Source organism: Scyliorhinus torazame, chromosome 2 (assembly GCF_047496885.1).
Source record: "Scyliorhinus torazame isolate Kashiwa2021f chromosome 2, sScyTor2.1, whole genome shotgun sequence".
In the NCBI taxonomy this organism is placed as follows: Eukaryota; Metazoa; Chordata; class Chondrichthyes; order Carcharhiniformes; family Scyliorhinidae; genus Scyliorhinus; species Scyliorhinus torazame.
Genome location: NC_092708.1, coordinates 268,721,123 through 268,747,481, shown reverse-complemented (window position 1 = coordinate 268,747,481; position 26,359 = coordinate 268,721,123). Strand labels below are relative to the sequence as shown.

General features: G+C 51.3%; 1 protein-coding gene across 1 annotated transcript in view; it reads right to left on the bottom strand.

Annotated features, from left to right (window-relative positions):
* The window catches only part of heatr4 (HEAT repeat containing 4), a 264,817-nt gene that overhangs the window by 25,107 nt on the left and 213,351 nt on the right, over positions 1 to 26,359 (bottom strand). The window contains exons 11-13 of the mRNA XM_072487079.1: positions 25,396 to 25,576; positions 18,199 to 18,268; positions 6,851 to 7,040 (exon numbers count right to left, since the gene is read on the bottom strand). Of these exons, the coding sequence (XP_072343180.1) occupies positions 6,851 to 7,040; positions 18,199 to 18,268; positions 25,396 to 25,576 (441 nt within the window). The remainder of the gene's footprint in view (positions 1 to 6,850; positions 7,041 to 18,198; positions 18,269 to 25,395; positions 25,577 to 26,359) is intronic.

Genomic DNA, 26,359 nt, shown 5'->3' with positions numbered 1-26,359 from the left:
AGCTGAACACGAATATACGGAGGCTGTTAGGGGTAATGATGATGGCCCCACCAGAGGGGGAAACGGAGATAGTAGTGGCGATGGATGCCGAGAAAGCATTTGATAGAGTGGAGTGGGATTATTTGTGGGAGGTGTTGAGGAGATTTGGTTTTGGAGAGGGGTATGTTAGATGGGTGCAGCTGTTGTATCGGGCCCCGATGGCGAGCGTGGTCACGAATGGACGGGGATCTGCATATTTTCGGCTCCATAGAGGGACAAGGCAGGGATGTCCTCTGTCCCCATTATTGTTTGCACTGGCGATTGAGCCCCTGGCGATAGCGTTGAGGGGTTCCAAGAAGTGGAGGGGTGTACTTAGAGGAGGAGAAGAACACCGGGTATCTTTGTATGCGGACGATTTGCTACTATACGTGGCAGACCCGGCGGAGGGGATGCCAGAAATAATGCGGATACTTGGGGAGTTTGGGGATTTTTCAGGGTATAAATTGAACATGGGGAAAAGTGAGTTGTTTGTGGTGCATCCAGGGGAGCAGAGTAGAGAAATAGAGGACCTACCGTTGAGGAAGGTAACAAGGGACTTTCGTTACCTGGGGATCCAGATAGCCAAGAATTGGGGCACATTGCATAGGTTAAATTTAACGCGGTTGGTGGAACAAATGGAGGAGGATTTCAAGAGATGGGATATGGTATCCCTGTCACTGGCAGGGAGGGTGCAGGCGGTTAAGATGGTGGTCCTCCCGAGATTCCTATTTGTGTTTCAGTGCCTCCCGGTGGTGATCACGAAGGCTTTTTTTAAAAGGATTGAAAAGAGCATCATGGGTTTTGTGTGGGCCGGGAAGACCCCGAGAGTGAGGAAGTGATTCTTACAGCGTAGCAGGGATAGGGGGGGGCTGGCACTACCGAGCCTAAGTGAGTATTATTGGGCCGCTAATATTTCAATGGTGAGTAAGTGGATGGGAGAGGAGGAGGGAGCGGCGTGGAAGAGATTAGAGAGGGCGTCCTGTAGGGGGACTAGCCTACAGGCTATGGTGACAGCCCCATTGCCGTTCTCACCGAGGAACTACACTACAAGCCCGGTGGTGGTGGCTACACTGAAGATTTGGGGACAGTGTAGACGGCATAGGGGAAATACTGGAGCCTTGGGGGGGTCCCCGATAAGAAACAACCATAGGTTTGCCCCGGGGGGAATGGATAGGGGATATGGAATGTGGCAAAGAGCAGGAATAACGCAACTGAAAGATCTGTTTGTGGATGGGAAGTTCGCGAGTCTGGGAGCGCTGACCGAGAAATATGGGTTGCCCCAAGGGAATGCATTCAGGTATATGCAACTGAGGGCTTTTGCGAGGCAACAGGTGAGGGAATTCCCGCAGCTCCCGACACAAGAGGTGCAGGACAGAGTGATCTCAAAGACATGGGTGGGGGATGGTAAGGTGTCAGATATATATAGGGAAATGAGGGACGAAGGGGAGACTATGGTAGATGAACTAAAAGGGAAATGGGAAGAAGAGCTGGGGGAGGAGATCGAGGAGGGACTGTGGGCAGATGCCCTAAGCAGGGTAAACTCGTCGTCCTCTTGTGCCAGGCTAAGCCTGATTCAGTTTAAGGTATTACACAGGGCGCATATGACTGGAGCACGGCTCAGTAAACTTTTGGGGGTGGAGGATAGGTGTGCGAGGTGCTCGAGAAGCCCAGCGAATCATACCCATATGTTTTGGTCATGCCCGGCACTACAGGGGTTTTGGATGGGGGTGACAAAGGTGCTTTCAAAAGTAGTGGGGGTCCGGGTCGAACCAAGCTGGGGGTTGGCTATATTTGGGGTTGCACAAGAGCCGGGAGTGCAGGAGGCGAGAGAGGCCGATGTTTTGGCCTTTGCGTCCTTAGTAGCCCGGCGCAGGATATTGTTAATGTGGAAAGAAGCCAAGCCCCCGGGGGTGGAGACCTGGATAAATGACATGGCGGGGTTTATAAAGCTAGAGCGGATTAAGTTCGTCCTAAGGGGGTCGGCTCAAGGGTTCACCAGGCGGTGGCAACCGTTCGTCGAATACCTCGCAGAAAGATCGATGGAATGGAAAAAAGAAGGCAGCAGCAGCAGCCCAGGATCGGAGGGGGGGGGGGGGGGGGGGGGGGGTGGGGGGGGGGGGGAAGAGGAACCAGAAGGACTCTCAGGGTTGTTAATATATACTGTATAATATGTATAGGTCGTTGCGACAGATAATTATATATTGGACTGTTAAATTATATTTTTGGAGAGTGTTACTTGTGATAAGGCAGTTGCCAATTAGGGCTAGTTTTCATTTTTGTTATTTATTATTTATTCATTTTTTGTTTATAAAATAGGTCATTGTTATTTGTGTTGTTATAATATTGTGTAAAGGATGCACATTGTACTGTGTTGGTTGACCAAAAATTTTCAATAAAATATTTATTTTAAAAAAAAGGTTCCCCAACTCCTGGCTATCTGAATCCCTAAGTACCGGAAATCTCTTGTTACCTTCCTCAGCGGTAAGTCATCTATTCCCCTGCTCTGCTCCCCCGGATGCACCACAAACAACTCACTCTTCCCCATATTCAATTTGTACCCCGAAAATTCCCCAAACTCCCTGAGTGTCTGCATTATCTCAGGCATCCCCTCCACTGGGTCCGCAACATACAGCAATAAATCATCTGCATACAAAGATACCCCTTTTTTAACCCAGCTCCTCACCCGGTTCCCACGTACCCGTATATCCCCCCGACGGCGCCCTCCCGCCTCGACCACCCCATCCCATAACAACTCCCCCTTCTCCTTCGCAGCAGCAACCCAGTTAACCCCCCCCCTCCCCCCTCCGCTAGATCCCCCTCTAGTGTAGTTGCACCCCCCATGTTGCTCCCAGAAGTCAGCGAACTCTGGCTGACCTCGGCTTCCCCCTTGTCCTCGGCCCCCACTGTGCGAGGCCCCCTCCTTCCTGCGTCCCTGTTCCCGCCATAATTACCATAGCGCGGGAACAAAGCCCGCGTTTCCCACTCGGCCCCGCCCCTAATGGCCGGCGCCCACAGTTCCTCATACTCCCCCCCCCCCCTCCCCCCTCCCCCCAACATGGGGAAGAGAGAAAAGTTACAGGATTGCAAAATTAACAAATTGAAAAATCATCCCCTCCCCCTTTTCTCGCCCCACATAATCACCCCACCACTTTGTCCCAAAAGCTCTTTCTCTCGCCAGACTATTCCAGCTTCTCGTCCACAATGAATGTCCACGCCTCTTCTGCCGTCTCAAAGTAGTGGTGCTTCCCTTGGTGTGTGACCCACAATCTCGCCGGTTGCAACATTCCAAACTGGATCTTCTTTTTGTGAAGCCCCGCCTTAGCCCGATTAAAGCTTGCCCTCCTTCGCGCCACCTCCGCACTCCAAAACTGGTATACCGCGTAGGTGGGAGAACCGCGTTCTCCCACCTACAGCTCCGAGTTTTCTTCACCCATCTGAGGACCGCCTCTCTGTCATTGTAGCGGAGAAACCTCACCACTATAGCTCGAGGTATTTCTCCAGCCTTCGGTCTTCGCGCCAGAACTCGATAAGCTCCCTCCACCGCCAAAGGGCCCATCGGGGCCTCCGATCCCACTAGCGAGTGAAGCATCGTGCTCACATATGTCCCGACGTCCGCCCCTTCTGCGCCTTCGGGAAGACCCAGGACTCTTAAATTCTTCCTCCTCGAATTATTCTCCAGTACTTCCAACCTTTCCACACACCTTTTGTGCTGTGCCTCGTGCGTCTCTGTCTTCACCACCAGGCCCTGTATTTCATCTTCATTTTCAGCAGCCTTTGCCTTCACGACCCGAAGCTCCAGCTCTTGGGTCCTCTGCTCCTCCTTTAGCCCTTCAATCGCCTGTAATATCGGGGCCAACAGCTCCTTCTTCAACTCCTTCTTCAGCTCTTCCACACAGCGCCGCAGGAACTCTTGTTGGTCCGGGCCCCATAACAAACGGCCACCTTCCGACGCCATCTTGCTTTGAGCTTCCCTTCCTTGCCGCTGCTCCAGAGGATCCTCCGCAATCCGGCCGCTATCCTCTCCCTTATCCATGCGTGTCCGGGAGGATTCCCTTCTGGTTTACCGCACAGTGTTTTTGGCCGTTTAAATTGCCGTTGGGGCTCCTATTAAGAGCCCAAAAGTCCGTTCCAACGGGAGCTGCTGAAACGTGCAACTTAGCTGGTCATCGCCGCACCCGGAAGTCCCTGGGAGTGATCTTTAACTTCCCCTACCCGTTGTATTCTCTCCCGCCCCCCCCCCCACCCCGCCCCGCCCCACTCCTACTTATTCCCACCCGTTTCTGCACCTCTCCACTCTCACCCTCTCCTTCCTGGGACTCACAGATCAAAATTGAAGCAGTTCTATCCCACGCAATTGTCCTTTTGTAAAAATAATTAGTGTTCAGTGCTGTTGCTGCTGCCTTCTCAGTTGGTGCATGTGTATGGATTTGTCTGCTTCGGCCAGTGCGGTGAAGTAAAAGGTTACCCAGAGCTTGGCCATGTACAGCATCCCAAACCGCACCTTGCTCTTGAAAAGGGCTGCCTTGGCTGTGTTGAATTCAGCCTGGTGCCTGGCCAGGTCTGCCTCAATGTCGTGGTACATGCGGATTGAGTGTCCATCCCATTCACAGGACCACGTGTGTCCTGCACAGTTCAGTATCTTCTCCCGGTCTTGGTACCGGTGCAGCTTTGAGACGATGGCCCATTACTACCTCCCCTTTTTGGGCCTCGGCCGGAGTGACCTGGGGGTTTGGGGAAGTTCCCCCCACCTCCTTCCAGCCTCTCCAGCATCTGGGCCATGTACTCTATGGGGCTCGTGCCGTTGATGCTCGAACGTAGGCCCACAATGCGGAGATTCTGGCGTTGCGACCGGTTATCCTGGTCCTCAACCTTCCCTTCCCCCGGGTCGCCATCAACCTTGCCACCTCTGTCTCCAATGAGGTGACCTGGTCGCACTGATCGGTTGCTGCCTTCTCCAGCTCCCTGATGGTTGCCTCCTGTACCTCGAGTCATTGCTCCGTATTTTCCATCACCACCTTGAAGGGGGCCAGGGCGTCCGCGACCGCCGCCTCCACCATTGCCATCATCTCTTATTTGATGGTGTCTCTGCTTTAGGAGCTCAAGCTTTAGGGGTTCATCCATTCGCTTCTTGGGAGTAGTCCAGCATGTGCCATGGCAACTTGGCCTGTTTGGGTACAGAGACCTCCGTCCTGCTCCGCATGCTCGTCACGGCCCATCCTTCCTATCGAGCTCTGACTGATCCGGCCGTCTTTTCAGCTCCCGTTGGGTGTGGGCAGTTTTCAGTTGGGTGCGGGCAGTTCTCGGCAACTCTGGTAGTCTTGAAGGAGGATGGGTTATTTTTTCCCCGCAAACCTAGTAGCCTATTTTTTGGCTAAGAGTGCATAATTAAAACTTCCAGTCGGAGAGCCTTTCCTGCGTCCGCTCAGCACATTCCCATCACCAGAAGTGTCCATACACTCAGATACATAAACTCATACCTAAACACACACACACCTATACATACCCACACACACAAACCTATACATACCTAAACACACACGCACAAACACCTCTACATACCTACGCACACACACACAAACCTGCACACACTCACAAACCAACACACACACAAACCTACACACACTCACAAACCAACACACACCCACACCGACAAACCTACACACACACACAAACCTGCACGCACCCACACAATATGTGTGTATATAATATATGTGATATATATATATATATATATATATGTATCTAAATACACACACAGATGTGATGGAATGCTCTCCACCTCCTGACACCCAGTGCCTGCCTATCAGCTCGAAGGCATAAATCAGGGGTATGATGGAATACTCTCCACTTTCTGGATGAGTGCGGCTCCAACAACACAGGAAGCTCCATCCAGGACCAAGCAGCCCGCTTGATTGCTCCCCCATCCACACACATTCATTCCCACCACACACACATGGTGATTGACGCACAATGGCAGCAATGTGACTGCAAAATGTACTGCAGCAACTCACCGAGGTTCCCGTGATAGCTGTTTCCAAACCCAAGAGCTCTACCACCCAGAATGACACAGGCAACAGGTGTATGGGAACACCACCACTTGCAAATTCCCCCCCCCCCCCCCCCCCCCCCCCCAAGTCACGCATTGTCCTGACTTGAGAAATATATCGCCATTCCTTCACTGTCACTGGATTAAAATCCTGGAATTCCCTTCCAAACAACATTGTGGGTGTGTCTACACCACATGGACTGCAGCAGTTCAAGAAGACAGCTCACCACCACCTTCTCAAGAGCAATTCATATTGGGCAGCAAACGCTGGCCTAGGCAGCGACACCCAAATCCCATGAAATACATTTTTTAAAACAACTAAAGTAGTGAAAGACAACATAAAGCTAAAAGAAAAAGCATACAAAAATAATGTGCATGCCTAAATACCAACATAGTCCAGTTGAGCCAAATGGCCTGCTTCCATGTTGCATACTGAATGTAACTCACATGCACAGGTATACAAATACACAGACACACAAGCACAGGTGTACAAACATGCATACATAAACAAACATGCATACATGCTGATACACAATCTTAAATACAGAAACAAACCTGCAAGTACTGAACAGATATACAAACACACAAGTGTGTAACAGCCCTGCTGTGCCTGACTGTGACAATGTCCAGTAAGCCAGCCTGCCAGAAAGTTATGGTGAATTCCTCTTGCCCATTATAAATTTGTTGTTGCTATAAAGAGACTGAGTTTGTTATTGCCCATTGAATTCAGGACTATGCACGGGCCAGAATTCTCACTACACCGATAGCGGTAGCTCATCAACTTACTTCCGGACAAGTGGGTGAGGGTCCACCAGAAGCTGCTCTCTTAGTACGTTCTGGATGTTAGCATCTCTCAAGTTCAAGGCCACAATACTTTTGCAGGCTTCCAGTCTGATGCCAGGCTGCTGCTCGTAATGAAGTGCCCACAGGAGCAAGTCCTTCAGTTGCTCAGTCACACGACCAATGTCTCCTAAGGCTGTTCCATCAGGGTTCAGGTAAAGTGAATCAACATGCAAAAGAAAATTGGAGAACATCAGAAACTTGGCCTCAGTACAGAGTAACATCACTCCCATCAAACACACTCAGACCAACTCTCGTTTTCAGGTCATTTTTGGGTTGGCAAACTGTGGAGTTCCACAGAGATCGGTCTTTGAGCCTCAACTATTTACAATCTAAGTCAATGACTTAGAAGAATGGACCAAATGTATGGTAGTTAACTTTGCTGTTGACATATTAAAAAATAGGAAAGTAAACTGTCAATTGTCTACAAAGGGATTTAGTTAGAAATAGTTGTTTGATAGTACAGAACTTGAGTACCCCTGAGAAAAACAGATGTCAAAGCTTTTCGTCTTGTACTCATCAGGGCACTTCACAAGAATACCAGTAGAGGCGAAAAACAGCAATTTATACTGTATGAGAAGAGAATGATGATTGGTTTGCAAGTGGACTATGATTACTAGAGGCATTGTCATTGAGAATGCACCAGTTGATGGTGGCTGACAGATAACTGCCAAGCCATTGTTTCAAATTTAAACCAGGCAGCTTTACCCTGATTGGTCAAGGCATTACAAATGATGAGATTTCAGTGCCAGTGACATTCTAGGTATGCAGGCCATACGTCCCAAAGACTGGTTAATTGTAGCAAACAGCACGTCCCAGCTGTTATTGGCAATGAACAAGGTACCCTAATTGTTGTCAGCTGTGGTTCTGCTTGCAAAACGCAAAGCACACTATCCCAGCATTAGATGTGATTCTGCGAATTGACAACCTTTGCTACATAATCCTCAGTGCGCTAAGAATTACGCTGACAACCCAGTTAATTAATTTAATGTCAGTCAGGCTCACAGTGTGCCGTATTGTGTATTGGAAGCTACACATATTAATACACAGGACGTTGCTCTTCACAGACAGAAAAAACATAGATATTTCAGATAAACAAAAGTGATAGCCATACGCTGATTCATTCTCCAGGGCAATGCTTTGATCAATCAAATAGCTGTTTTCCCCTTTTACTGGCATTCTTGTGAAGGAGTTAGATAGGTTAAATGAATGACCAAAAATTTGGCAGATGGGAGTATAATGTGGAAAAATTTGAACTTGGCCATTTTGGTAGGAAGGAAAAAAACAAGATATTATTTAAATGGAGAAAGACTGCAGGTCTCAAGGGATCTGGTACATGATACTAACAAAACATTAGTATGCAGACACAGCAAGTGATTAGGAAGGCAAATGGAATGTTGGTATTTATTTCAAGAACGGAGTAGAAAAGTACCAGAACTGTACAGGGTCTTGGTGAGACTGCCTCTGGAGTACTGTGTAGAATCTTGGTCTTCTTACTTTTTAAAAAAATAATTTTTATTAAAGGTTTTCATAAAATATCAATAACAAAATGAAAAAGGAACCCAACAGGGTTAAGTACAAAACACAGTCCAGAAAAACAACCCTCCATACCCCCCTCCCCCCCGGACATAAATAATAAATTAACATTAACACCCCGACTTAATACAGCAAGTATATACACCCCCTCAGACCCTCCAGTGTAAATAACAAGAACAAAAAATAAAGTGACTCCCCCCCCCCCCCCCCCCCCCCCAAGTTGCTGCTGCCAGTGTCAACCAATCTCTACCGCTCAGCCAGGAAGTCTAAGAACGGTTGCCACCGCCTAAAGAACCCTTGTACCGACCCTCTCAAGGCGAATTTCACCCTCTCCAACTTAATAAACCCCGCCATATCGTTGATCCAGGATTCCACGCTTGGGGGCCTCGCATCCTTCCACTGAAGAAGAATCCTTCGCCGGGCTACCAGGGATGCAAAGGCCAGAATTCCGGCCTCTTTCGCCTCCTGCACTCCCGGCTCCTCTGCCACCCCAAATATTGCGAGCCCCCAGCCCGGCTTGACCCTGGATCCTACCACCCTCGACACCGTCCTCGCTACGCCCTTCCAAAATTCCTCCAGCGCTGGGCATGCCCAGAACATATGGGTGTGATTTGCTGGGCTCCCTGAGCACCTAACACACCTGTCCTCACCCCCGAAAAACTGACTCATCCTTGTCCCGGTCATGTGTGCCCTGTGCAGCACCTTAAACTGTATGAGGCTGAGCCTCGCGCACGATGAGGAAGAGTTCACCCTCCCCAGGGCATCTGTCCACATCCCTTCCTCAATTTCCTCTCCCAACTCCTCCTCCCACTTACCTTTTACCTCCACCACCGAGGCCTCCTCCTCCTCCTGCATCACCTGGTAAGTTTCTGAGATCTTCCCCACTCCCACCCACCCCCCCGAGAGCACCCTATCCTGTACAGTGTGTGGCTGTAGCTGCGGGAATTCCACCACCTGCCATCTGGCTAACGCCCTTACCTGTAAGTACCTGAAGGTGTTCCCCGGGGGGGAGCCCGTATTTCTCCTCCAGCTCACCCAGGCTCGCGAACTTCCCGTCCACAAACAATTCCCCCAACTTTCGTATCCCTGCCCTGTGCCACCCCACAAACCCTCCACCTGTGCTTCCTGGGGCGAACTGGTGGTTCCCCCATAATGGGGTCCCCGCTGAGGCCCCCACTTCCCCCCCCCCCCCCTATGCCGCCTCCACTGCCCCCAAATTTTGAGGGCAGCCACCACCACCGGGCTCGTGGTATACCTCCTTGGAGGGAGCGGCAGCGGCGCCGTTGCCAGCGCCCCCAGACTCGTACCCACACAAGACGCCGTCTCCAGCCTCTTCCATGCAGCCCCCTCCCCCTCCATCACCCACTTGTGCACCATCGTCGCATTGGCGGCCCAGTAGTATCCACAGAGGTTGGGCAGTGCCAGTCCCCCCCTATCTCTACTCCGCTCCAGGAACACCCTTCTCACCATCGGAGTCCCTCGGGCCCACACAAACCCCATTATGCTCCTGTTAACCCGCCTGATAAAAGCCTTCGGGATAAACACGGGGAGGCACTGGAACAGGAACAAAAACCTTGAGAGCACCGTCATTTTGATTGACTGCACCCTACCCGCCAGGGACAGCAGCAACGCGTCCCACCTCTTGAACTCCTCCTCCATTTTCTCCACCAGCCTTGTAAAATTAAGCCTATGCAGGGCCCCCCCAGCTCCTGGCCAGCTGGACTCCCCGATACCTGAAGCTCCTCTCCGCCTTTTTTAGTGGGAGCTCGCCAATCCCCCTCTCCTGGTCCCCTGGATGAACTACGAACAGCTCACTCTTCCCCATGTTGAGCCTGTACCCCGAAAAGTCCCCGAATTCCCTAAGAATCCTCATTACCTCTGGCATTCCTCCCACTGGGCCCGCCACATACAGCAACAGGTCGTCTGCATAAAGTGACACCCTATGCTCCTCCCCACCACGCACCAACCCCCTCCAGTTCCTTGACTCCCTCAGTGCCATAGCCAGGTGTTCAATCGCCAGTGCGAAACCCTCGGTGCAGCCGAAAGTACTCGGACCTCCTCCTGTTTGTGGCCACACTCGCCATCGGGACCTCATACAACAGCCTAACCCACCTGACAAACCCCTCCCCAAACCCGAACCTCTTCAGCACCGCCCACAGGTACCCCCACTCTACCCTATCGAAGGCTTTCTCAGCGTCCATCGCCACCACTATCTTCGCCTCCCCCTCCCTCGCCGGTATCATGATAACATTCAAAAGCCTCCGCACATTCGCGTTCAACTGCCTCCCCTTCACAAACCCCGTCTGGTCTTCATGGATGATCTGCGGCTCACAATCCTCAATCCTCATGGCTAAGACCTTCGCCAGCACCTTGGCATCTACATTTAGCACGGAAATTGGTCTGTAAGACCCACACTGCAGCGGATCCTTGTCCCGCTTCAGGATCAAGGGGATCAGTGCCCGGGACATCGTCGGGGGTAAAGCCCCCCCCTCCCTTGCCTCATTGAAGGTCCTAACTAACAGCGGGCCCAACAGGTCCATATATGTTTTATAGAATTCGACCGGGAAACCATCCGGCCTCGGTGCCTTCCCCGCCTGCATGCTTCCTATCCCTTTGATCAGCTCCTCCAGCCCAATCGGGGCCCCCAATCCCGCCACCAGTCCCTCTTCCACCTTTGGAAAGCTCAATTGGTCCAGGAAGCGGCCCATCCCTCCCTCCTCCCGTGGGGGCTCGGATCGGTACAGTTCCTCGTAGAAGTCCCTGAAGACCCCATTGATGCCAACCCCACTCCGCACCACGCTCCCTTCCCTGTCCTTAACTCCCCCGATCTCCCTAGCTGCGTCCCGCTTCCGAAGCTGATGCGCCAGCATCCGGCTTGCCTTTTCCCCATACTCGTAAACCGCCCCCTGGTTCTTCCTCCACTGCACCTCCGCCCTCCTGGTGGTCACCAGGTCGAATTCGGCCTGGAGGCTACGCCTCTTCCTCAACAATCCTTCCTCGGGCTCCTCCGCATACCTCCTGTCTACCCTCACCATCTCCTCCACTAGCCTCTCCCTCTCCCCCTGCTCCCTCCGCTTCTTGTGGGCCCTAATGGAGATCAGCGCTCCCCTCACCACCGCCTTCAGTGCCTCCCATACCATCCCCACTCGGACCTCCCCGTTGTCGTTGGTCTCCAGGTACCTCTCTATACTTCCTCGGACCCGCTCGCTCACCTCCTCGTCCGCCAACAGCCCCACCTCCAAGCGCCACAGCGGGCGCGGGTCCCTATCCTCCCCCATCTCCAAGTCCACCCAATGCGGGGCGTGGTCCGAAATGGTTATTGCCGAATACTCAGTATCCTCTACACTCGCTATCAGTGCCCTACTCAAGATGAAAAAGTCGATTCGGGAATCAGCTTTATGGACATGTGAGAAGAATGAAAATTCCCTAGCCCCCGGCCTTGCAAATCTCCAAGAGTCCACCCCTCCCTTCTGGTCCATAAACCCCTCAGCACTCTAGCTGCCGCCGGCTTCCTACCCGTCCTAGACCTGGAGCGATCCAGTGCCGGATCCAGCACCGTGTTAAAGTCTCCCCCCATTATCAGGCTCCCCACTTCCAAGTCTGGGATTCGACCCAACATATGCCGCATGAAACCTGCATCGTCCCAGTTCGGGGCATACACATTGACCAGTACCACCCTCTCTCCCTGCAACTTACCACTTACCATTATGTACCTGCCGCCATTATCTGCCACAATGCTCGACGCCTCAAACGACACCTTCTTTCCCACCAAGATCGTCACACCTCGATTTTTGGCATCCAGCCCCGAGTGAAACACCTGACCTACCCACCCTTTCCTCAGTCTTACCTGGTCTGCCACCTTCAGGTGTGTCTCCTGAAGCATAACCACATCCGCCTTGAGCCCCTTCAGGTGCGCGAACACGCGGGCCCGCTTAACCGGCCCATTCAGTTCCCTTACATTCCAGGTTATCAGCCGGATCAGGGGGCTACCCGCCCCCCTCCCCCGCCGACTAACCATGACCCCTCCTTGGCCAGCCACGCGCCCGTACACCACACCCGGCCCGTTCCCCACAGCAGCATACCCCTGTCTCGACCCCCCCCCCCCCACTCACTCCAGCTCCTCGACCATAGCAGCAGCAACTCAATGCCCCCCCCCCCCCCACCCAACCCGCCACCCCCCACTCCCCACCGGCTAGGACCCATCCTAGCTGATTTACTCCCCCCATTGCACGTCCGCAAGTCAGCTGACTCCTGCTGACCCCGGCCACTCCCCGCCTCTCCTTCGACTCCTCCCATTGTGCGGCACACCCTCCTCTCCCGTCCCCATCCATAGGCTCTCCCCCTTCCATTCTAAGCGCGGGAAACAACCCTCGCTTCCTTGCCCCGGCCCCGCCCCCCTCCAGTCTTCAGCAGGGGAAAAAACCCACGCTTTCCACCTACCAGGCCCCGCCACCTCTGACGCAGCTGCTTTTACAGGCCCGGTCCCCTCACCCTGCCTCGGGCCTCCTCCTCCCCCACGGGGCCCCATCTCACCTCCAAGAGCCCCCCCAACCAATCCAACCAAAACAGTGCCCAATCCGCCCCAGCCACCCTCACCAACCCAAAAGAGAAAAAACACAAAGAAAAAGAAACCCGGAGCAATACAAAGGCCCCCCCCCTCGAAACAAAAATAAACATCGCATATCAGCCGCAGTCCCCAATCGCCCCTCCCGACCCTCAATCTGTGTCCAATTTCTCGGCCTGAACAAAGGCCCACGCCTCCTCCGGAGACTCAAAATAATGGGTGCCGGCCCTTGTAGGTAACCCACAGTCGCGCCGGCTGCAACATGCCAAACTTCACCCCGTTCCTGTGTAGCACCGCCTTCACTCGATTGTACCCGGCCCTCCTCTTCGCCACCTCCGCACTCCAGTCCCGATATATCCGAACCTCCGCGTTCTCCCACCTGCTGCTCCTCTCCTTCTTGGTCCATCTGAGCACACCCTCCCGATTGACGGACCGATGGAACCTCACCAGCACCGCCCGTGGAGACTCGTTAGCCTTGGGCCTCCTCGCCAGCACTCTATGGGCTCCTTCCAGCTCCAGGGGCCGCTGGAAGGACCCCACTCCCATCAGCGAGTTCAACATGGTGACCACATAGGCCCCCACGTCCGGCCCCTCCAGCCCCTCCGGGAGGCCCAGAATCCGCAGATTCTTCCGCCTCGACCGATTCTCCATCTCCTCGAACCGCTCCTGCCATTTCTTGTGGAGGGCCTCGTGCGCCTCCACCTTTACCGCCAGGCCTAAGATCTTGTCCTCATTGTCAGAGATCTTTTTGTCGAGCCTCGCGGATCGCCACTCCCTGGGCCGTCTGTGTCTCCAACAGCTTATCAATAGACGCCTTCATCGGCTCTAGCAGGTCCGTTTTAATCTCTCTGAAGCAGCGCTGGATACCCTCCTGCTGCTCTTTCGCCCACTGCATCTACGCTGCCTGGTCTCTGCCCGCCGCCATTTTGTCCTTCTTCCCTCGCACCTTCTTCGGGTCCACCACCACCTTTTTTGTCACCCCGCTCCTAGTTGAAGCCATATACTGACGGGGAGCTGTTGTAGACTCCTTCCCACACCGGGAAACGCCGGAAAAATGCCGTTGGGGGCCCTGAAAAGAGCACAAAAGTCCGTTTTTGCGGGAGCCGCCGAATGTGCGACTTAGCTCCGCATAGCCGCAACCGGAAGTCCTTGGTCTTCTTACTTAAGTATATAATTGCACTGGAAGCAGTTCAGAGAAAGTTCACTTGACTGATTCCTGGGATGAAGGGGTTATCTAATGAGGAAAGAGCAGGTTAGGCCTACCCATATTGAAGTTCAGAAAAATGAGAGATGATCTTATTTTCCAAAGGATGCTGAGAGGATGTTTCCCCTTGTCAGGAGTCTACAACTAGGGGACCCAATTTAAAAATTAGGGCCGGAATTGACTGTTGCGAGTCCGCCTCACTACCACTGCCAGCGAGGACAGAGAATTTGGGGCTCAGCCAAATCTCTGTTCACTGCAGTGGGAACGGAGAATCCCGCCTGGGTGATGGAGCGGAGAGTCCCTCCCTAAAACAGATGAAGAGAGTTTTGTTTTCTCAGAGAGTCGTTAATGGAATTCCCTTCCCCAGAAAGCAGGAGAGGCTGTATCATTTCACATAGTCTCAGTTAGACAGATTTTGACCTAATGGAGTCAAGGGTTATGAGGAGTACACAGGTAAGTGGAACTGAAACCACAATTAGATCGGCCATGATTTTATTAAATGGTGGAGCAGGTTTGAGGGGCCGAGTGGCCTTCTCCTGATTCATATGTTTGGAAAAGTTGGTCCCTTGGAGGCGGAGACAGGAGAAATTATGGGGTAGGAGACGAACCAACACGGTTGCGAATGGTACAACGCAGTTTTATTTCATTGAACTATTAACATATTAAACTCTGGTATTCAGCACATGGTGAACCTCTGAGTGGCTGGCAATGAGGTCTGTGCCCTGAGCCCTCTCCTAGCCGAGTGCCCAGGAAGTGTCGTGTTCCCTGCTTTGTACTGTGTATGCTCTTGTCCGTGATTGGCTGTCGTGTTTTGTGTGTTGATTGGTCCGTTGATTTGTCCATCATTGTGTGTGTATGTATGTGCTGTGATGTTCATCTGAATATCATGACATCCCCCCTTTTTTGCAGGATTATGTGCCTACGTGTTTATAAATAGAGATGTGTACTGAGTGTAGCTAAATGTGTGTGTGTGCAATATTTACAGCATGTACATGGGGCTTAACTATATACAAGGGGCGATGTCGGGTGCGACATAACAACGAGGTTGTACCATAAACAAAGAACGGGGAAATGTTGAACGATAAAACAAATTCCTGTAACGATAAGAACATAAACATATTAACAAAGTGGTTGCATGAGTTCAATGTATAAACAGTCCCATAAGTCCAGTCTAGTAGGTGGGCGACGAATTCAGGTTGACCGCCTCAAGGGCAGGTCTGGAACCACCGGCTGAGGAACGGGCCTGGCCACGGGCAACGACGGAAGGGGCATGGTAGCAGGCAGCTCCACAAAGTCGAAATCAGGAACAACAGGAGTGTACGGTGTCGGTGTAAGGTCTCGTAGCGAGCGTGGAAGCAGGCGAAGAGCCCGGCGATTGCGCCAACGAATGGATCCATCAGGCATGCGAACCAGGAACGAGCGGGGAGCCACGCGTCGGAGAACTTCGGCAGGTGCTGACCAGCCACCTTCTGGTAGGTGGATGCGGACTTCGTCTCCAGGGGCCAGGGCGGGAAGATCAGTTGCCCGTGTGTCATATGACCTCTTCTGGCGACCGCGCTGCAGTTGCATCCTGTGCAGCACCGGAGCATGGTCGATTGTGGGCGCCAGAATGGAAGGCACAGTAGTCCTGAGGGCGCGACCCATCAACAGCTGGGCTGGTGAGAGACCAGTGGCTAGTGGGGCCGAGCGATAGTCCAGCCGGGCGATACAGAAATCCGATCCGGCAGCAGCAGCCTTACAGAGGAGCCGCTTGACAATGTGAACGCCCTTCTCCGTCTTTCCGTTGGACTGGGGGTGCAGAGGGCTAGACGTCACGTGTGTGAAGCCATACGAGGCAGCAAACGATGACCATTCCTGGCTGGTGAAACAGGGCTCATTGTCCGACATGACCGTCATCGGAATGGCGTGGCGAGCGAAGGTGTCTTTGCAGGCCCTTATGACAGCGGACGACGTCAAATCGTGCAGGCGTATGACCTCTGGGTAGTTGGAGAAGTAGTCAACGACGATGACATAGTCCCTGCCGAGCGCGTGAAAGAGTTGTGGACGATTGACAGGTTGAGCTGCTCGACAGTAAGCAGCACAGTGGCCCACCTTGCCACAGCGTAGGCATTGTCGGGTTCTTGCGGGACATTGCCGCTTTAAATGTGCAGCTCCACAGTTGCCGCACGTCGTGACGTCATGACGTTCGTTGCACCACTGCGCATGCGCAGTTCGGTCTTGCGTCGGGCGCGCCTGCGCATCACGTCCCTCGGTGTTGCCGTAGGTTTTGGCGCGCACAAGTGCAGGAGGCCTCGAAAAGCGCGCGAAATGGCTGACGTCATCCGGGCCGCGGGCCGGGAGGAACTCGATCGCCTGGACCCGTTCGGCCTCGTGGAGCACCTGGCTCGCCGATCCGGCCGCGTAGGACCCCCGCCGCGCCGATTCGGTCGCCTGAAATTGTGCATAGCGGCTAGTCGCGTTATCGTGCAGGACACAGGCTTCGATTCCGGAGGTTAAGGTGAGGCCTTTTATTTTTAAAAGCTGCTGGCGTAGGGTGCCTGAGGCGACCCCAAAAACGATCTGGTCCCGAATCATGGAGTTTGAGGTGGTGTCGTAACCGCAGGACTGCGCGAGGATGCGGAGATGGGTAAGGAATGACTGAAAGAGCTCATCCTTACCTTGCAGGCGCTGCTGGAAGACATATCTCTCGAAGCTCTCGTTGACCTCAACGTTGAAGTGTTGGTCGAGCTTGAGAAGGACCATCTTGTATTTGGATTTGTCCTCGCCTTCCACGAACACCAGGGAGTTGTAGATATGGATGGCGTGCTGCCCTGCGGTGGTGAGGAGGATGGCGATCTTTCTGGTGTCCGAGGCGCTCTCTCTTTCGTTGGCTTCCAGAAAGATCTGGAAGCGCTGCTTGAACAGCTTCCAATTTACGCCGAGGTTCCCAGCGACTTGCAGCGGCTGCGGTGTGTTGACGGTGTCCATGGCGCAGGATGGCAGATTTGTGGGTAGGTGTCAAATCACTCCTGGTATCATGGAGTGTTGGGTACTCTGATACACAGACGAACCAACACGGTTGCAAATGGTACAACGCAGTTTTATTTCAATGAACTATCAACATATTAAACTCTGGTATTCAGCACATGGTGAACCTCTGAGTGGCTGGCAATGAGGTCTGTGCCCTGAGCCGTCTCCTAGCCGAGTGCCCAGGAAGTGTCATGTTCCCTGCTTTGTACTGTGTATGCACTTGTCCGTGATTGGCTGTCATGTTTTGTGTGTTGATTGGTCCGTTGATCTGTCCATCATTATGTGTGTATGTATGTGCTGTGATGTTCATCTGAATATCATGACAGGAGGAAATGGCAGAGCTTATATCTTTTCACATCACAAATTAAATACAAAATACAGAGTAACCAAGGGGTTAAATAAGGGTGAGAAACTTAAGATAATTAGCATCAGTAGAAAAAGAAGTATTGGAGAAACTTGAGAGATGAAAATTCAGAACCTACATCCTAGGGTTGGAAAAGAGACAGGTGTAGGAATGCTGGATGGACTGGTTATGATTTTCCAAAAATCCCTAGAATTTGGAATGGTCCCAGAAGATTGGAATTAATAAATGTTTCTGTTCAAGAAAGAAGAGAGAGAGAAAACAGAGAGGGTCCATTAGCCTGACATTAGTCTTTGGATAGTGCTGGAATATATTCTGAAGAAAATCTTAACAGTGAAAATCATAGTATCACCAAAGTAAGTGGAACTGAGACCACAATCAAATGAGCCATGGCCATATTGAATAGCAAAACAGGTTTGAGGAACCAAATGGCTACTCCTCATGATTCTTCTGTTCTCCCACAGTGAGCCACATCAGATCATCAGAAAGCAACATGTGGGATTTGCAGATCATCCCTGGAATGATAGAACCCTTAGATAGCCACCCCTCAGAATTATAGGCCCATTGGAGAGTCACCCTGAAAATTATAGACCCTGAGAGTCGCACAGATAGACACCTACCCTTGATTGCGTAGGCTCTAACTTTCCAGATGTAGTCAGACTGCACCAGGCGCACCAGATGATCAAGAACCTGTAGATGACACAAAGGGCTGCTCAACATACTTGGGAGTTTTCTTTGCCCCTCTCGATTTTTCTGCCCTAACCTCAAAGCCCTGAATCTTGATGGCAAACAGCTCTCATGGCCCAGCAGTGGATGTTGACAAGCTCATCCAACATTTAACGACCATTCCCTTCAATGTTCTAACTGGGATCACCACATGAGAAGCGGGATCCTGAACTCATTGATCCCAAGAGTCATCAGAAACTAACCAGGATCTGAAAGGCAGGAACTTTGCCTCTTCCTCAGCCCAGGACACAGAGGTGAACTGTAGCATTGCTACTGCCACACCCAGCTGAGTTCAGGTGACTTGGCACAGACCAGGCGGGAGGGGGAGTGTGTGTGTGTGGGGGAGGGGGGGGGGGGGGGGGGGGGGGGGGGGGGAGAGTAGTTGGTGCTTGCACGGCTCAATATCTGTTTATGAATGGAGCTGATATTGAATAATTAATGAACCAGAAACTGGCTTTAAACACACAGGCAGCACCGGCCTCAAAGATCCCCACTTGTTCCATCAAAACTTCATATTATTTTGATTTATTGAAGACTGGCTGCCCACCTCCTTCTGGAAGATTGTTAAAAGATTACCCCGCCACATTTTGCTCGACTGTAGAAAGTGGAGGTCGCCAAAAGTACCCTGCATGGCTTCAGGAAAGAATATGTGATGTGCAGGTTCCAGGAGAGTGAAAATTACTGGCAGTTTAATGCCACTAACCTCATCTCATCTGAAGAATTCACCCCACCTCCCCCAACATTCCAATTTCAGTTTCCCAACCCCCAGAATCCTGTTTTAGCCTCCCTCCGAATATCCACAAACAGGGCTGGTCTGGTGGAAACATTATTTCCATTTATTCCTGCCCCACTGAATGATCTTTTCCTATCTGGACTCTAATTTGTCTCCTCTTGTCCAGACTGTTCCCAATGACATCCATAAGACCATAAGACATTGAGACATGGGAGCAGAATTAGGCCCACCGAGTCTGCTCCGGCCAGCACAGTGGTTAGCAATGTTACTTTGCAGCACCAGGGTCCTAGGTTCAATTCCCTGGATCCAGGAATTCCAGGGCTCTATGGACTACAATGTACACAGAGTTTGCCATCCCCATTCCAATGAGTAACATTCCCCCAAGAGGAGGGCGATGGGACCCAGTTGCCACCTGAGCAACGTCGTGGTCAGACCCATTGGCCAAGAACCACCATAGCCCGACAAGGCATCTCCCCCGAGGACAAGAGGACTCACAACAGTACTGCACTTGTGGTCGTAGGAACCGTGGTGGCCTGGGGCACCAAAACTGACAAGTGAACGTGTCACCCTTGTCAGGTAACACAAGTATCCCGACCTAGGGCTCTATTTATTGCCCAGCCCAATGAGGATGATTGAATGAAACTAAATTGCATTACCGCACCTAAAGTAGCCCGAATCAAGGTAACCCTCCAAGTGAATGGCCACCCCTTGAATATGGAAATAGATACGGGAGCTGCCAGCTCGGCATTGGACAACTGACATTCTGGAAGTTCTGTTTAGGGATCCAGCATCTGAGTCTAAAGGACACTAAGGCATGGCTAGCAACTTATACTGGGGAATTATTGACAATTATTGGTAATGAGGGAGATCAATATTAGTAGAGAAATGGTGCTGGGGAAATATAGACCAGTAAGCCGAACATCGGTAGTGGGGAAAATTCTTGAATCCATTATCAAGGACTTTATAGCGGAACATTTAGAAAGCAGTGGCAGGATCAGTCAGAGTCAGCATGGATTTATGAAGGGGAAATCATGCTTAACAAATCTGTTGGAATTCTTTGAAGATGTAACTAATAGAGTTGACAAGGGGGAGCCAGTCGATGTGGTATATTTGGACTTTCAGAAGGCGTTTGACAAAGTCCCGCATAAGAGATTATTGTGCAAGATTAAAGCGCATGGGATTGGGTAAAATGTATTGAGGTGGTAGAAAACTGGTTGGCAGAGAGGAAACAAAGAGTAGGAATTAATGGGTCCGTTTCAAATTGGCAGGCAGTAACTAGTGGGGTGCCACAGGGATCGGTGCTGGGACCCCAGCTATTCACAATGTATATTAATGATTTGGATGAGGGAACAAAATGTAACATCTCAAAGTTTGCAGATGATACCAAGTTGGGTGGGAGGGTGAATTGTGACGAGGATGCAGAGATCCTACATGATCTGGACAGGTTGAGCGAGTGGGCAAATCAATGGCAGATGCAGTATAATTTGGATAAATGTGAGTTTATTCACTTTGGAAGAAAAGCAGGAAGGCGGACTACTACCCGAACGGTTGTAAATTGGGAGAGGGGAGTGTGCAGTGGGACCTGGGTGTCCTTGTGCACCAGACGCTGAAGGTAAGCATGCAGGTGCAGCAGGCGGTAAAGAAGGCAAATGGTATGTTGACCTTCATTGCGAGAGGTTGAGTACAGGAGCAGGGATGTGTTGTTGCAATTATACAGGGCCTTGGTGAGGATCCCTAGAACATGGTGTGCAGTTTTGGTCTCCTTTTCTGATGAAGGGTGTTCTTGCTCTTGAGGAAGTGCAGCGAAGGTTTACCATACTGATTCCAGGGATTGCGGGACTGTCATTTGAGGAAATTGACCAGGTTAGGATTGTTTTCGCTGGAGTTCAGAAGAATAAGGGGGGATCTCAGAGACTTATGAAATTCTAACAGGGCTAGACAGGGTAGATGTAGGGAGGATATTCCCGATGGTGGGTGTGTCCAGAGCCAGGGGTCACAGTCTGTGGATTCAGTGTACCATTTCGGACAGATATAAGGAGATATTTCTTCACTCAAAGAGTGGTGAGCCTGTGGAATTCATTACCACAGGAAGTAGTTGATGCTAAAACATTGAATATATTCAAGAGATAGCTAGATGTAGCACTTGGGGCAAATGGGATCAAAGGTTATGGGAGAAAGCGGGATTAGGCGACTGAGTTGGATGATCAGTCATGATTGTGATGAACGGCGGAGCAGTCTCTGAGGGCCAAAAGGCCTCCTCCTGCTCCTATCTTCTATGTATCTATGATTAGGATGACCCCGTTACCCATGGACAACAATCAGTTCGACTATCACTGGTAGTGGTGCAGGGACCCGTACACAGCCTTCTGGGCTGTGACTGGTTACAGAGACTCCGCCTAGATTGGCAACAGATCTTTAGAATGGGTACAGGCAGATTGTATGAGGTTTAGGGAAATATCCGGAAGTCTTTCAGGGAATCTTAGGGAAGATGAAGGGGGCCACGGCTAAAATTTACAACCAAAATATTTCAGGATTCACCCAGTTCCATACTCCTTGCTGTCAAAGGTGGACAGAAAACTCAGCCAGCTGAAGAACTTAGGGATTATATGCCCGGTCCAATTTAGTCGGTAGCGCCGGGCCGGGCAAGTCTGTCCGCTTGTGTGGTGACTATAAAATGATGGTCAACAAGGCCTCCCATTTGTACAGGTACCCCATGCCATACGTGGAAGACCTATACTTGAATTGGCTGGAGACCATTCTTTCACAAAGCTGGACATGAGCCACGCGTACCTCCTCGGTGTCTTTTTCAGAATATATGTAACCATTAACACCCACAAGTGATTGTATGAGTATACCATGCTCCCATTTGGGGTGTCATCCGCATGCGCAATTTTCCAGCATGTAATGGAAGGCATTCTACAAGACCTCACCAGGGTGCGTCTACCTGGATGACGTGCTTATCACAGGAGCTTCTGAGAAGGAACACCTGGACAACCTAGAAGAAGTCCTCCGTCGATTCTCAGAAATAGGTGTTTGCTGAAAAGGAGTAAGTGCATCTTCCAGGCAAAAGACGTTATATACCTGGGACACCGTCGGTTGACAAAGACGGGTTGCACCTGGTAGAAGAGAAAGCCCGAGCCATCAAGTGGGCCCCAACGCCAGAGAACAAAACAGAGCTAAGGTTGTTCCTAGGACTCGTTAATTATTACAGAAGATCTATTCCAAATCTGGCAACCATAGTGGCGCCTCTGCATGTGCTCCTAAGAAGCACCAACAATGGGCATAGAAGGTGCCACAACAAAAGGCATTTGCCAGAGTAAAGCGGCAGTTATTATCTTTGAGGCTACTGACGCATTTTGGCCCGTCAAATCCATTGATCCTCACGTGCGGTGCCTCCCCACATGACATCGGGGCAATGTCATCCCATCGGTGGGACGATGGGACAGAGCGGCCGATAGCCTGCACATCAAGAATATTGGCTGACGCTGAGCGCCATTACACTCAAATTGAAAAGGAAGAACTGGCCATGATCTTTGCAGTTAAAATGTTTCACCAATAGGTTGATGGAAGTGATTTTGGAATAATCACAGACCACATGCCCGTACTCAGCCTTTTCAAAGAAGATAAAATTCTACCGCCAATAGCTTTGGCCAGGATCCAACGATGGGCATTGCCGTTGGCAGCATACAAATATACTTTCGAGTAATGTCCAGGCACACAGATTGTACAGGCGGGTGACCTTAGCTGACTCACGCTGCCTATATGCCGGACCTGTTTAAGCTCAACTTTTCCCAACCTTGGTGGGAAGATGGAAAAGAATCAAGAGGCGGAAGTCTCCATTACTGAGGCTAAGTGCTGACCCCAACGGAGAATCCGCGGGGGTTTCACAATGGGAAAATCAGCGTAAACCCCTCAGACTCCAGTACCGATGAGGGGCTAGCACTCTCGGCACGTGAAACGCCCATGGATAACGCGGAAAATGGCCAGAGAATCAGCAGGCCCTGGGCATGGCTGACAACCTGTACCAGTCTGCCGGAAAACATGGCACCAGGTATGCTGGAAACTTAACCCGCCCACCCTGACCCCACAGCCCACCCTCTGTCCACCCCCCACCAGTCCACCCAACCCTAGCAGAAGCTTCCACGACCAGTGGCACAGATCCCGGACGGTGTAGCAGCGCTGGACACTGTCCGCAGCCAGCACGCTGGGTTCCCGACTGCCGGGACCACACGTGGCCCGCATTTTCAGGAACTCTGCCCATCGGGGGCGCAGCATCGTGGGTGGGCCGGCCGATGACGCGTAAACGGCGTTGCAACTGCAGGCGACACGTGTTCCAATGACGCCAGTTTGGAGGGGACGGAACATTGCGGACCGGTGCCTGGCACGATTCTGGCATCGGAAGCCATCCTCCACCTGATAGCCGATCCCGATTCCGGAGTCGGGCTACAGAGAATCCCGCCAAAGACCTTCAGAAGAGGTACCAATGGAAGCAGGACAGAGGATTTAAACCAGGGGATGCAGTTTATGTCTGTAGTTTTGGGGATGGCATCAGGTGGATACCAGGGGCTATAGTGGAGAGAAGAGGACCAATCTCCTACAAGGTCAAAACCAGAGAACGGACTATATGTAAGCATGTGAACCACCTCAAAGGCAGGGAGCCCGCACCACAAGTAACCCTGCCAAATGAATTGGTTCCTCGCCCCCCCCCCCCCCCCCCCCTTGCCTACCATTCGTTTACCAAGGAGCACACTCTCCAAGGACCAGATCAGCATGAGATGGAAGACTCAGCATCAGATACGGATACAGAATCCCCAGTATTTTTGGAGGACAGGATGGTCAGAGACTCCACAGGACTCCTCTGCCAGTCGGCACAGAAACAATGCTCCCCGGCGCATTACACTCTCCCCTGACCCAGCCCCAGAGCTGTTGGAAGCACCACGGGCAAAGAGACGAAGGAGACCTCCACTGCATCTAGCGATAGAGGGACCTTCAGACATCGGGAGGGTGGGAGGGGAGGGGGTATGTAGCCCTCATGAGACCAGAGTGATTCCCTGTGGCTCATGAAATATGAGCTTCCCTGTTAATCGGCAGAGGCCCATCAGCTGGGGCTCATAGAAGCAAACTCTAAAAGCTTACCCCCAGGGCGGCACGGTGGCAAGCACTGCTGCCTCACGGTACTGAAGACTCCAGTTCGATCCCAACCCCGGATCACTTTTCGTGTGGAGTTTGCATATTCTCCCCGTGTCTGCGTGGGTCTCACCCCCACAACCCAAAAGATGTGCAGGGTAGATGAATTGGCCACGCTAAATTGCCCCTTAATTGGAAAAAAAATTGAGTACTCTCAATTTATTTTTAAAAATTGGGTTTGGGACCGGCATGATCAGTAGTCCCGGTTGGAAGCTATGTGTCTCCTGAGCTTTTATACGGATGATGTGACCAACTGCTCCACAGTGGAGGGTGAGAGATGGGCCAAAGTGCAATTGCGGCCAGGAGGCCTCATGGAACACATCATACCAACCTGTTCTCAAACTTAATTGCTCTACTTGTTATCTCAGGAGGCCATTGAATGGAAAGCCAAAATAGACATCACATTATCATAGAATCATAGAATTTACAGTGCAGAAGGAGGCCATTCGGCCCATCAGGTCTGCACCCGCCCATGGAAAGAACACCCGCATCTCCACCCTATCCCCGTAACCCAGTTGCCCCATCGAACCTTTTTGGTCACTAAGGGCAATTTAACATGGCCCATCCACCTAACCTGCACATCTTTGGACGGTGGGAGGAAACCAGAGCACCCGGAGGAAACGCACGCAGACACGGGGTTGGAAGTGCAGACTCCGCACAGAAAATGACCCAAGCTGGGAATCGGACCTGGGACCCTGGAGCTGTGAAGCAACACCACTGTGCTATGGTGCCACCTACAACCCAATTATAAGCATTTCCTGTCACACAAAAATAGAAATTGCCAGTAGCATCACCCATTTTTTCATGTATAATAAGCTTGTGGATAAGAGTTGATAGGAAAAATTGAGAACTCACTTCACAAGCCACTTAGTGGCCAGAGCCTGCACGACCTTGTGACAGCTGACAGTCACGAAGAGTGGGAAATTCTGACACAAAAAGACCAAAAAATCCAAACAACATGAAGTAACGTGGGGGAGAAAATCCATGACCTGTTCAAATTTTTAACAATATATAAATATCTTGTTTGTGTTTAGGCTGTTGGCACACACGTCCAGATTTAACTACATATATGGTCAAATCTTCTTTCTGTCCTTACATTGGTAGAGGGAAATTCAGCTGCAAATCCTGCTCCAGATCATTTCTAACAGTTGTAATGTAGTATTATTCATACCTTCTCATCTTTTATCCTCAGCAAACCAGCCGTCAGACACGCCTCTCTCCGCACACCAATGAAATCATCATCGAAACATTTAAGGAAACTGGGCATCAGATTTCCAGTCATCAGACCGAGCTGACCAATGCATGACAAGGCCTCAATTCGGGTCCTGCAATCCCCTTCCTCCAACCTCTTCCTGCAACACAAGACTACACATTACAACTCCCTCTCTTTTGCCCCTCACTGACAGTCCCTTGTTTTACCCCTCACACACTGACAGTCCCATGCTTTACCCATAACACCCCGATGGTCCTGCGTTTTACCTCACATACTGACAGACCGCATTTCACCCCCACGTCCTGACAGAACTGCATTTCCCCCACACACACTAAGATCCACGTTATACCCATCACACATTCACAGTCCCATGTTTAATCTTCACACATTCAGCCTCGCGTTTTACACCCAATGCACTGACAATCCCATGGTTTATTCCTCTCGTACTGACAGTCCTGCGTTTTATCCCTCACGCACTAGTAGTTCCTCATGTACTGACAGTCCTGCATTTTACCCCTCACGCATTGACAGTCCTGCATTTTACTTCACATACACTGGTAGCTCTGCATTTACCTCTCATGCACTGACAGTCCTGTGTTTTATCCCTCACGCACCGACAGTCCCGCATTTTACCCCTCACGCACTGACAGTCCTGCGTTGTGTCCCTCATACATAGTTCAGTGTCTCACCAGAAGATGAAATATGAGTATTAGCTAGCTCGTAATATAAAAGAAGATTGCAAGAGTTCTTTTGATTTATAAAAGGTAAGAAAGAGGCAAGAATGGACATTGGACCACTGGAAAATGAGGCTAGAGAAGTAGTAATGGGGAACAAAGAAATGGCAGAGGAACTGAATAGGTACTTTGCACCAGCCTTCACAGTGGCATATCAGAACTTTAAGAGAGTCAGGGGGCAGAGGTGA